This window comes from Phaethon aethereus (genome assembly GCF_964289735.1).
Source record: "Phaethon aethereus genome assembly, chromosome: 3".
In the NCBI taxonomy this organism is placed as follows: Eukaryota; Metazoa; Chordata; class Aves; order Phaethontiformes; family Phaethontidae; genus Phaethon; species Phaethon aethereus.
In genome coordinates this window covers 28,830,360-28,843,529 of record NC_138576.1, presented here as the reverse complement: position 1 = coordinate 28,843,529, position 13,170 = coordinate 28,830,360, and the positions used below count along the sequence as shown (strand labels likewise).

Here is a 13,170-nt window from a genome sequence, read left to right as displayed (position 1 = left end):
CAGGAAAACTTGAGCACAGCCACAATGAAGAAATGCAGGGAGCATGTGAATTAATATAAAAAGGGAAACAAGGACTACATTTTTTGCTTTAAAACCCAAAGGATATTGATGGAGATTTTTTTCTTTCTTGGACTGTTGTGTTTTATTCCTTTTCTTATAGCAAGTAGCTCCTCACCGATAAACTCTTCACAAACAGTTTTGCACAAAGACTTCATTTTCCCGCTGTTCTGCTAGCTTCTGTGACCTCCTCCCTTGCTGCCGGTTCCCGATTTCCTCTTGGCTGCCCTTCCCTCTCCACCCTGCAGCTCATCTACTGCATTGTAGCAATTGCCCATTTCTTCCCCTTCTTTTGCCCAGTTCCGAGGCAGTTCAGATTTTTGAAGGGATTTCTTAAAGGTGCATTGCCATGAGTTTCACTAGGCCAGGGAGGTGATGCCTTTACAACTTTAAAACTACTTTTTGTTAAAATACAACGGTAACGCGTTAAGAATTAGATTTAAAATTACTGTTGAGTTGTCTTTCTAGTGATTTTTTTTTTCCCTACGGATGAGTTATTACAGCTATTAAGCACAGCGCAAAAGAAACAGTTAATTGTAATAGTGCTAATAATTATTGATGGCACATATATGTAAAATACATAGAAATAAGCACAGCGGTAACAGTACAAAACCACATTTCGAGCATTTTAACTGACTTTTCACTGCTAGCTGTTATTTGGCAAGTTAAGGTAATTTGAATTAATTGTCCCTGTGGCATGATCATGCTTGAGTGTGTATTTACTTAGATTCACGCTTGTGCGGTTGCAAATAGCATGTTATTTTTCTATACACAGTTTCAAATCATCAAAGCCCTCTAATATAACAGGTTTTGTCTAAGCTGATTCCATACAATTTTTATTTTGTCTGTATCCATTTTCACTCCCAGGGCAAATACTAATTTCCCAAAAATGGTATGAGAGCTTAAACCAGCCTGGCTCAGTTTGATCTAAAGCGTTGAAAGAGGGTCAAAGTGCACCATCAGCATGAAGCTAAGACAGCAATCTTTGTTGTAGGATGTGATTTTGACTTCTATTCTCTTTTACAAGCTCAGAAAAAAAGAAAGCAGCATAGCTAGTCTTGGTGGCAAAAAAAAAAAAAAGCAGCAAGCAGCATAGCCAATTACGCTCTTTTTGATGTAAAAATAGTGCTTACTATCAAATAAACACCTTCGACATCACTTGCCAGTATGGTGGTTTGCCATTTCTAAACCGTGGATTACATTTTTGTTCAGACTGTAGTAGCTTTATGATAAACCTGAGTTTGCATCATATTGGTCCTTGGAGCTGAAGCTAACTTGCTACTAAATTAGAAGTGAATGAGATAAAATATTCTTTAACTGTTGTATCGAAGAAATAGAGCTGTAAAACTCTGGCTTGAAAAATGTCTAATACTTTTTTTTTCTGCCGCTGTCATTTTGCCATGATTTGTATCAGCTGGGCTTTTGCGTTCATTGATAAAATTATACTGCCTGTATGCAGCATAGCCTTACTGAGAAATTAAATTTTTAACTTCAGAATTTTTCTTTTTCAAAATCCCAGTGTCCCTCCTTGAGAGGTAGTAATATAAACCCAACTGCTAACATGTGCTAGTGATCTTAATTGTATGAAAAAAACGTTTCATGTAAGTAATCATAAATAGTAAATTCTGTACAGTAGCTGAAGGCAGGTTAAAAAAATATTAATCAGCTCTGATTTTGTTATGATGGTTGTGTCTGCACAACTTAAAATGACCAGTAATTGTCTCATAGATGTGTAGTAATTATAGAGTCTAAATGCAGATGTTTCCTTTTCCTTTGCTGCCACAGGAGTCACTCTTCAGAGTTGTATTGTGTAACATCCTACTGTGGCACATGAACAGTACATCTTTATATAGCAAGGGACTCCCTTATCCATGCGTATTTATATATAACATTGCACATGGGTATTATGTTAAAAGAATAGTTTGGCAAAGGCAAGTATTCAAACATTAGGACATGCTGGAATTAAGGTTACACATGCAGCTGTAATTCAGCTGGTTATGCATCTGCATTGTCACATCGACTTTAACTGTATGATGTTTTTTCACAGGATGTACTCGGTATTCATTTACAGGATGGAAGTGCTCTTAGGATGACTCTTATGTGTAGGAGTTCTACTGCAGAAGTTGTAAAGTGTGTAAATGTATAAAATAGGAGGTGGCAGGAAGAGAGAGGATCTCTTATTTCTTTAAAAAGCAGTGAGTGCTGCCTTGGAGATTGAAGGGTGGGCATAAAGTCTCTGTGAACGTGCTGAACAACTGGCTTAAAACATTTTTATCTTCCATTTATACTCAAAGCATGTAGTGGGTTTAGAAAAGTTCTCAAGCTGCCATTCACCACTGAATTCCATGCATGCTGTGGTCCGAGTATTGCTGATAGATAATTCTAACAACTCTTAAAAATCAGATCCCTGGCATCTCAGTTTGACCTAGGTATCAAAATTAATGTCCTGGTTTCAGGTTGCCTGCTGTGTAATAGGAAAGACCATTAGCATTCATGAAGCAGTCAAATTTACTTCTACACCACAAAACAGTCTATGAAATAATAATTTTTTCTTCACACCAGCATTTGAATAGCATGAAACAAATTAAGTTCTGGGGCTGCCCATTGGAAAGAGGATGACAAATAAAATATTGAACAACTGTTTATGGAGTGAATATCACCCATCAGTTGCACTAAGTAAGAGCAAGACACTGGGGATGCAATAGTATACAGTCACATCATTATGACTGCATCACGGTGTACAAATAAACAGACTGAACTAAGGTTGCATGGTGAGCCTTGAATCCAGGATTTGGTAACATTTTAGTGCTTGACTTTGCAACCTTAAGAAAAGTATATTAACAAGAACTTTGTGTTTAATTTCCTACTGTTGTTAAAAAAGTAAACTTAAAAAACAAAAGCTTCATTGTGTGGCTCAGCGGCAGGTTTTGACACTTGAACTACAACACAGAAAATTCTGCTACTGGATTTCAGGGAGAGACTGACAGTGTGTGTATTCCTCCATAAGAATCAGTAACAGAGGAAGACGTATTTTTTTCTAGAGGAACTCTTCAGGTACTTGCTAATGGCCGGAGTTGGGGCGAAATTTCCGTTTCCTGCCAGGCTCCTTAGGGGATGTGCCTTCTTGTGCTCATTCTTCCCAAGCGTGGCTCTTTCTGCCCTGTCTCCTCCAGCCTGCTCCCGACGTGCCTCTGCCCCACCGCTGGCTCCTTCCTCGCTGCCCAGTCCTCACTCCTCTGCCGACCTCAGCCCTTCTCCTCCTCTCACTTTGCCAGTCCTTGCATCACTCCTCCACGTCATACCCCTTGCACAGCCCTTCCCAGGCTCACCTGGTCAGTCATCTTGTTGCTCTGAGGCGCTTGTTCAACCCGTCTCTAGTTTCTGTGTCTCCCTGTGGCCTCTGGTTGCATACTCCATTGTTCCTTCTTGGGTCTCTGCTCAGAGACCTTCTCCTCACATGCAGTTCCTCGTTCGTCAGGGTACCTCGTTCAAAGCCTCTTGCTGAGGCAATCCCAGTCTCATGCCAGCATGAGTCTCATGGCTCTCCCCAGCACCGATGGTTACTAGTCCCAGCTGTTACCTTGCAGGTCCATTTCTCCCCTAGTCTTTATCCACAGAGTCTGCTGCTCCCTTGAACGCTTTTCAGCTGCAGCTCCCAGGCTCTGCTGGTCCCTGTGTTTGTCCCTCAGGCTGTCAGTCCCAGTGTATTGTTCCAGCCCTTTCCTCCAGCGCGCCGGATCCGGTGTTTGTCCTCTCCATGTTCAGATGGTACAGCTCCTTCCCCTTGCTGGCTAAGAACAGCCGAGCAAGTCACGGAGAGCATAAAAGAAACGGTCTGGTTGCCTGCCCTCCCCTGCTCTCCATGCCTCTTGCCCGCGCTGCCATCAACTCGCAACCAGAGCAGGTAACTATTAGATGGGAAGGTTAGTTTTGCCTCTGTATCTCCAAGCTGGAAGGATCCTGCTCAGCTCCTTGGTGGGGATGGTAAGGTGTCCTGAGACCAGAGGTATGAGCTGGGAGGGTGGAATTTGCTTGGTCAGTCTGTGATGGTGGGGTATTGGTCTGGCAGCTGCAAGACCCCTGAGAGTCTTGAGGTCTAAATTCAAACATGGCTTAGTTTAAAAAAAAAAAAAAAAAAATCTGGTAAAATCACCAGGCCCTAGGAATAATTAAATCAAACTATTTAACTTTGCAAAGAAGGACTACTAGCAGATGAGGAGAGTTTAAAAGAAGTTGACTTCCTCAGCAAAAACCAAAAAGGGCTGAGAGGAGGTACAATGTAGGCTATGAATGCATTAGGGGAGCAAAAAAGATATCTAAGGAAATGAACACTGTTGTCGCAAAAAAACAAAAGACCAGGAATAAGTTTCAGGGGGCAACTAGAGGAAGATTACTTGTAAGCAGGAGAGCAGTTGGTTCTGGAGCAGCTTTCTCATCAAAAGAGTGAGATCAAACCCAAACTTAAAAGCTTTACTTTATACTCCCTGATGCCACGGATAGGAGATGATATTTATATCTCAAAGACTTACCACTCTGACAAATGTGGACAGTTTTTTAACACAGGACTGTCTATGTCTAGCTTTAAGCATATTCATATTTCAACTACCCATCCCAAAGCCTAGAGTCTTCTCAAAAAAGATCACTGGGATATTTTTTTAGTATTTACAAATAACTACTGGATATTTTCATCATCTTGCTCTCAGATTCAACCTTACTCCCTGATGCCACGGATAGGAGTGATGTCAGTTTTTTTAACACAGGACTGTCTATGGTCTAGCTTCTTCTCAAAAAAGATCAATTCCATCTTGCTCTCTACTTGGGCAGGGAATATTTTCAAATAGTTAAATGTTGATGGATCGCTGGATCAAGTCTTGAAACTTTGTTTTAAAACATGGGATTGAAACAGTTTGAAAAGAACAAACAAATGTTTAATTCTATAAGGAGGGAAACTTATCAGTCAGGAATGTTAACGGTTATTACTAAAAGCAGAATATCAATACCACTGTTTTAGATTTTCATTATGTCATTTCTAAAAATTCTTCTAAATACTCCTTTTATTTTTTTCTTGAAAACAACCTGTGCCCATAAGAGATTCAAAAGCTACTTAGAACTTTAATTTGCTCTTTGATGTCCAGAGTGTTTTCATACTTTGATAAACCTTTCATGGCAGGAGTAATTTGGTTTGCTATTAAAACATATATATAATAGAATACAATTTACAATGAGTTTAGAAGGCTGAGGAAAATATTTGAAGCTAGATGACTTCTTATTCCAGGCTCTTCCTCTGTTACATGGTTGGCCTTGTAGGCATAGTAAGCACATAAAACTCTGTGTGCCTTCCTCAAACCTTAGCTGTTCTGATGTTAATCTTTTTGTGTCTGGCAGACTAGGGGGATCTGAATAGACGCAAGATAGCTGCGATTAAAAATGAATAAAAACTTTGGTTTTTAGGCAATGGGAAGCTTTTTTTGCAACAGTTACATACAGCAGTCATCCAAGGTATATGCATTTCTTTTACAGAAATAATTCAAACTTTTAAGACCATGAAATCCTGACATTTTAGGTATTAATATCTACAAAGCATTAATTTTGAAACAAGGTAATGAAAATTATAATGGAAGTAGAACTTATATCTTGCTGATGGTTTTAGCATAAAACTCAACTAAAATACCTACATCCCATGCTGTAGCTTCCCAGATACTCAGAGCACAAAATATTATGTTCCCATCTGGAAAATCTTCAGTACATTTCTGTTGGCTTCTATTACATAGGTAAGGTATTTCAAGATTAAATCCTGCGATTCATATGGAGAAACTAAATAGAGGAAATAGGTGAGGAATAAAGGAATGGATTAAATATGTAACATATCAGGGCTGTCATGTTGATGATATTATTAATTTTCAAGGGACATTCAAAAAGAACCCACTTTTTTGTTAGCACAGTTTTACTGAGCAGCTTTTTCAAGAGAACTGGTAGCTTTGGCACAACATGGCTAGTTTAAGCTGAATGTGACTTGGCCCCACTTATATACAGGTCTTGGTTACGCTGAATGAAGTATGCCTTACTTTTCAACGTATTCATTTGAAAAAGAAAAAACAATAAGCAGGTTTTCCTTGCACAGCAACACACTTTAAACACCGTATTTTTCTCTTATGATGGCAGTCTTCCTCGGTGGAAGTTGCTGAGATCTGTGGAGATTATCTTGACAGTATCTGGTGCCTCAGCTCATCTCACAGTTAACAGGGAGTTACAAATGGGGAGCATCTCTCAACTTTCTGCTCCTGAAAGAGATCACCAATACATGAAGTAAATAAACAGAAACTCTACTTGTTGTAGCGTAATAGTCACTAATTTATTTTTTTAACTACTAGAAGATGGTATCACTTTCAGACCAGTAAGTACTTGAAATTTGGTCTACCCCTACAGAATTGGTACCCCAGCTGCATTGTGGTTTCTGTTGTCTCTATTGCACGTGTCTCATCCAGGGACTATTTCAATATTTTACCCAGTTAGTACTTAAAGCAGAGTGTATAAGCAGTCATCGGAGCAGGGATTGGACCCCAGCATCTCCTTCTCCTCACAGAGAGCCCTGCGTGCTCTGGTGCAGAGTGCTATGCTCCCTCTTCCTTCTTCTCATTCCATACCAGGAAAACTTGAACTCTTTTTTTAACCTGTACCACTTCCACAACCAGGAGGTTCTTGCAGAATAATCTCCAGGCTGGCTGCTGGGAGATGAAGGTTTGAGGCTAGGCTTCAAGCTTCTTAAGACAATAAGGAAAAGGCAAATAGCTGCTTCACTTCTTTCATGGTTCAAAAGAAACTAGTGCTCTCTGCTGTTATGAACGGATGACTGAGGTCCGATTTCAGGAGAAGGTTTGGTGGTGTCTTATGTCCCTGAAGAATGAGATGCTGCATCATTCTGGGTGACCATTTTTTTCTGACTACTTTGTTCCTACCAAAAACTCAGTTTTGCATGACATCAGTTTTAGATGTGTAAGTAGATGGTTATGCAGTAAACGTAGTTTGATGTTACAAAGCTGTATTGCAGTGTCCAGGTGGATCTAGCCCTTTATCCATTTTAAATTTCATGTCCTCAAATAACCTACTTCTTTCATGAAAGTTGCCTCCGTAAGGTTATTGTCAAAGTAGGGCGATAGTAGCATCCAGAAGAGATTCCTTCTCCTTTTGAAAGCCAATGAAAGGATCAGAATTTTCTTGTATAAATACTATGACAGGCTCAAAAATGTATGGGATAGAATAAGTACTGAATGCTTACTTCCATCTTCTCCTACCTTTACAAACAAAGAATGTAAAATTTCTCTACAAAGCAGTAATTTGTCTTCATGTTGGAAAAGCCTAACTGTTCGGAAGAAGATAGTTTAGCATAGTATCAGACCCTTTGATGCTCAGGAGTTTCAGATTTAGTGTATTTGCCTTCCAGCTTTCTCCTTATTGCTTTACAACATTAAATACAAACCCAGAGACTCTGTGGTTATGTTTGTATGTCCTGGTAACGTAGGCATTCTTGAGCATGGATGTTCTCTTAAATGACTGGCACAGAACCAGAGAAAAAGACTTATTTAATATGGCTGCATCTCCACTGGTAGATTTTCTTTTTTAAGCTTAGCATAGTTGGTTTTACATTGTCCTTGTTTGTACTTTCATTTGTATGTCTCTCTTGAATTTTGATCATTTCTGACAACATGCAGTTCCAAGGGACTCACATAGCCTGATTACATACATTGGATGTTTTGTAGTCTGCATTGCATTATCATCTAATCAGGTTAAAGTGGTAAAGATTTACTAATGGGAACATTCAGTTGCCCTAGATTTTGTCTTAAATTTATTAAGATATTTTACTTTAAAAGTTGATCTACTTTAGTATCATTCAATCTGGGATGTTAAAGGACAAAAATAGCCTGTTACATTCAACTGATATTCTAAATTACTCTAAATTAGGAGGAATTTTGTTGAAGCACACTCAGTAAAACCACGATTCAAACACTAATTTCTGTTCATATTTATCCATTGCCCACAATGAACATAATGAAAGGAAAGAAAATGTATTCCAGGAATTCTGAGATAGTTTAGTATAAGTGAAATATAAAAAACTCATAACTAAACTGAAAATTAAATTTCAGTTAGTGTTGATCTGTCCTTCCCAACAGCTTCCAAAAACCAGCATGAAAAGACTCACTGCACTGGAAAATCTTCTCAAAGATAAGATATGGAAGTACAAGATATTTGATTAGAATTCAGTTGCCTAGCACAATCTCCGATGTGTCATACAGTTGGGGATTTTTGGCAATTATGACGATAATTGGGTATCAGCCTCTCGGCAGCTTTTGCCAGCTGGATTGCTTGGCCGAGTTTAAAACCTGATCTCTGCTAATGCTTCCGCCTTGAGCAATGACAGTGCAGAACCCGCTGGTGTTCTTGAGGGTATCAGATCCTTTTTAGGGGTGGCTTATCCGACACATAGTGTTGTGCCTTACTTTATACCATTTTCTAGCTACACTGTCTTCTACCTAGTTTCCACCCGATCTTCTGCAGTGCCTCACCTATGACAAGGAGTCCTTTCCCTCCTCAAAGGAAATCATGCCTTGGCACTTGGCCAAATCCCTCTTACAAGAAGTATACGGAATACTTCTTTGAAATCATCCCCATTACTGGAAACCACCTTGCTTTTATAGCCCAGTAGCAAGCCTGACAATCAGGTGGCTGCTGCAAATCACCAGATTAGAGAGGAAACTCTAGACCCTGGCAGAAATGAGTTTTGCTCTCCTAAATGCTTGTCCTGAGCACTTTGCCTCCCGAGACAGAGCGGTGAGGACTCCGTGTGCAGTTTGCACCCCCCTGTGGTACTGAAGTTTAATCCTGTAGTTTGAATGCAGACAAAACTCCGCTTAGATTTGCTTATGTATGACCAACAGGCTTCAGTGCGTAAGCTGTTATATGCATAACCACTATGCAAATTCAACAGTTCCCGCTGATCAACAATAGAGGCTACAGATCAGTCTTTAGGCTAATGAGCAGACGGAATGCATAATCGGAGGCACAGAATAAGCAGCTATAGCATCTGGGCTGTGACCTTATGGGCCTCCAAGCTAAGAAGGGTCAAGCCCTGACCCTTGCTAAGTCCCAGAGTAGGCTAAGTAAGGATATGTCTGATCAATATGTTAGTGGATATAAAAGACGCTTCGCTCACGTAACACAAAGAAGTGTTGTGTATTAACAGTTATGTTTCTCACTTGCACACAGCAATGTGCTTTATAGAAAAATAACATAAGAGCCTTACATGTTTTGATTTTAATGGGATATAACCGATTTTTTTTTTTTCACATGCTGTCGTAATTGGCCAGGAACACTTTTCAGGATAGTACAGATGTTCTGCATTATTTGTTATTTTTTAAAACCAGTTAATATATTGATATAATAATGGAATGCTTATTTGGGACTTACAGCTATGGCACGGAAAACGTGTTTTCTAGAAACAAACAATCCAGTGGAATGCGTGGTAAGCATGTTGTGAACAGTAAAAAGAGAACAATTACTGACTTCTTACCAAAGCTATTAATTTACTCAAGCAAAGCAGTTGTTAAGTTCCATTATAGACATCTTTGGAATAGTCGAGATTCTTAAAAATACTATGTGCTCAATAGCTCTGTGTTCACGTAACTCAGAAGTACCTCCACGCTGAATAAAAAAGTAGACTGTAATTCAGTTAGGAGTAGGCATTTCTTTGATGTGAGTTTGTTAGATTTTGCTATTATGAAAAATTCCTTTCCTAGCTTCCTACTTTGTTCTGAAAACGAGATAACATGATTCCTGAAGAGTTAGTAAGCTAAAGTGGCTTTTGTTCATTCATTTTGTTAATGCATGCATTAAGTCAGGTAGAAGGACAATTTAATAGAGGATAGCTAGTTTTAATGCACACAGATGCCAAAGGTTGCCCTACCATTGCCTGTTCAGTTTGATTTCTCAAAAATGTGGGAGTGGGGTCTTCTCACATAGCTTATCTTCCAGCACTGTAGCACAGCCGACCAGACGGACAGTCTCCTTTTTCCTAAAACTGACATCTTAATAGACAGTATGGGGAATATGTTCAGTGGTGTATATGGAATGATCACTCAACAGTGCTTTTGGTTTCTAAGGGTAGGAAGAACTATAGGAGCATTGTTGTTATAAAAAATAAGAATGGGCTATTAAGGCCTCTCTTGAGAAAAGGAAACCCTACTGGATAAAAATTACAGAGTACTTTCAAAGATAAATCTGTGAGTTGAGAGATCTTTTTTCAAAGCTCCAGTAACAACTGCTACTGTACCTTGTCCTTGCATATTCCAAGCTGCTACATAAATACTAACAAAATATCACTGTGGCACCCTCACAACACTGTGTCTGTGCTATTTCTAATGTTCATATTATAAACTAGAAATGAAAAAGGTAAAGGAACTGAAAGGCAAAATCTGTCTCCAGATACTGAGGGTTGCTGAGCAGCCAATAGAAGATACAGGCCTGAAGCAGGATGTTCAGAGCTGGGATTAAAGGGGACACTTTCTCTTTTATAGCAAAACCTGGAGCTAAGGACAGGCCACAAGAAACCTAATCCCTGACTAAGCACATCAGGGGCCCTGTTAGCCCCAACCTGGTAGAGCAAAGTGCCCTCCATGCCCTGCAGCAAGCTGTGCACTTCCAGCTCCCATCAGGAAGGCACTGGCCTGTGACCATCCTGCTTTCCAAGATGCTACAGAGAGTTTTAGCTTATTATATGAACTGGTAGCAAAATATTCCCGGCACTGGAGCTCATTACAAAGACAATCAGTGCTAGGATCAGACATCTCATGTTTCTGTTCTTCCGTACTTACCTCTTGCTCTCTCCACATCACAACACAGCAAATGAGAATTCAGTTAATTGGTTTAATGTATTTGTTCCCTCCCTCTCTCCCCTTCTGAACTTCATCATGAAGTACTGTAGAAGGAGAAAAGAGGATTGGGACAGAAGTGAAGGAGGTCAGGAGGAGCAACTACTAGTAAGAGATCCCCTCTTATTTAGCTGATTATTTAACTGTAGGTTATTGGCAGTGTTATGCATAGTACATTGTGCATCACATTGTTACTCTGGATTATGCAGGTTTTTGTGTTTCAAAAAGGGTTGAATACCCCTCAGTGTAATCATGATGACTCATTATTACTTGTCCACCCCGTGAGAACCAACAGTAGAATGGTTCAGACAGCAACAACAAATTTTATCAGATCTCAGTCGCAGGACAAGTTTCTTCTGTGAGTAAAGGCACATTTTAAGCCCCTCAAAAAAAAAAAAAAAAGCTGCAAGACAAGCCTAAAATAATAGCAGTTTTAGTATAAAAAAATCTCTGGAGTCTCAATGGGTTGAATGAGGGCTGTCTGTGAAACAAGGCATACTAAGTCATACACCTCAAAAATTATCATCATACCTGGATCAGCATCAGGTTACAATTCTGAAAGACTCTCACGGTAGCTCCCTCATGAAATCACAAATTAAACCCACCGTTTTCTAGTCAGGTGCCCCCGAGAAACCACAGATCTCTCCAATCAGAAAATGTAGAGGAAGAGAAATAGCGTCTTGCCCCCCATCGTGCCCCGATAACCTGCGTATAACGTTGTACCCTAAATTCCCAGCATGGTGCCGAAACGTTATGGTTCAGGCACCTCCATTCCCCACTTCACCCTGAGGAGGGAAGCCAGAAATGGCAGCAGCCCTACCCCCGCGCTGCGCATCAGCGCTTACGTACGGCTCTGCAAGCGCTATTTTTTTGGCTGGCTGGACGCTCCGAACGGCCATGCAGCCGGCTCGCCGAGGCCGGCCGGCTTTTTGCCCGAGCAAAGCCGCCCGTGGTGCCCGGCGCGGGCCGCGGGCGTGGGTCTTTTCCCAGAGACGGATTTAACGCGAACGATGTCACCGGCGGCTCGGTGACGGCAAACCCTTCCCTCGTCCTGGCGGGGGAGCCAAACGCCATCGATTTGTAGCGCGGAAGGGTGGGTTTTTTTTTGTTTTTTTTTGTTTTTTTTTTTTTTTCCTCCTAGTGGTTGTTGTCGCTGCTGGGTTTATTGTTGGGGGAGCGGGAGGCTCACTTGCGAGCCGGCTGCCCAGTCGCAGGCCACGGCTCTCCCCACGCATCCCCCCAAATGCATTCCTGCTAAAGAACGGCTCTTTTTTGGAGGATCACCCTCGGCGCTCCCCACACGTACCCCTCTCCCTCCCTCCCCCAAATTCAGGGCAATGGTGAGCGGCGTCCCCCTCCCCTCCTTTTCCCCTGAGATGCTTTCCCACGCCACACGGGGCGGGTACTCGCCGGTGCTACCGGAGGCCCCGCGTCCCGAGCCGCTCCCCACGCACCCTCCTTCTCTGTCTGTCTGTCCGTCTCCCCGTGCAGAGCTCCGGCAACGCGTCCTACCGATGCTCCATGTCGTCCTCCGCCGATTTCTCCGACGAGGAGGACTTCAGCCAGCGCTCGGGGACGGTATCGCCGGCGCCGGGGGACACGCTGCCCTGGAACTTGCCCAAACACGAGCGGTCCAAGCGGAAGATCCAGGGCGGTTCCGTGCTGGACCCCGCCGAGAGGGCCGTGCTGCGCATCGCCGGTAAGGCGCGGCCGGGGGCTGGCGGGGCGGGAGGGAGGGGGCGGCCGGGGGCCGCAGGGTCTCCCCGGGCCTTGCCTTTCCAAACGCGGCCCCTCCGGGCGGTGACTGAGCTCTTTAGCTGTGTTTTCCGCCTGGGTGAGTTGATGCGTGCGGGAAGGCGAGCCGAAACCGGCGCAGGTGCGCCCGCCCAGCTTCCACGGGAAACACCGCGTCCGTGGCGCGGGGGCCGCAGTAGCAGCGATAGCTGTGTCGGCCGGAGGGCCGCGGGGGCTCCCCGCCTTTCCCGGGTGGGCTCCGCGGGGCGCGGCGCCGGCCTTTGTCCGTGGGGGGCCGGTGCTGCGCGCGAGGAGCGGGGGACGGGGACCGGGACGGAGCCGCCCGGTCGTGCCGGAGACGCGGGCGGGTGCTGGTCCGCGGCCCGGCGACAAATGGTATCCAAAAGAGGGCGGAGGTCTGCTGCTTCCCGGCAAAGGCTGGAAACCGCCTGTAAAC

At 42.7% G+C, this 13,170-nt stretch overlaps 1 protein-coding gene across 1 annotated transcript in view; it reads left to right on the top strand.

Annotated features, from left to right (window-relative positions):
• DST (dystonin) overlaps window positions 1-13,170 on the top strand; it is a gene marked incomplete at its 3' end in the record, with an annotated part of 320,121 nt that overhangs the window by 22,694 nt on the left and 284,257 nt on the right. The window contains exon 4 of the mRNA XM_081998014.1: window positions 12,471-12,678. Within this exon, the coding sequence (XP_081854140.1) occupies window positions 12,471-12,678 (208 nt within the window). The remainder of the gene's footprint in view (window positions 1-12,470; window positions 12,679-13,170) is intronic.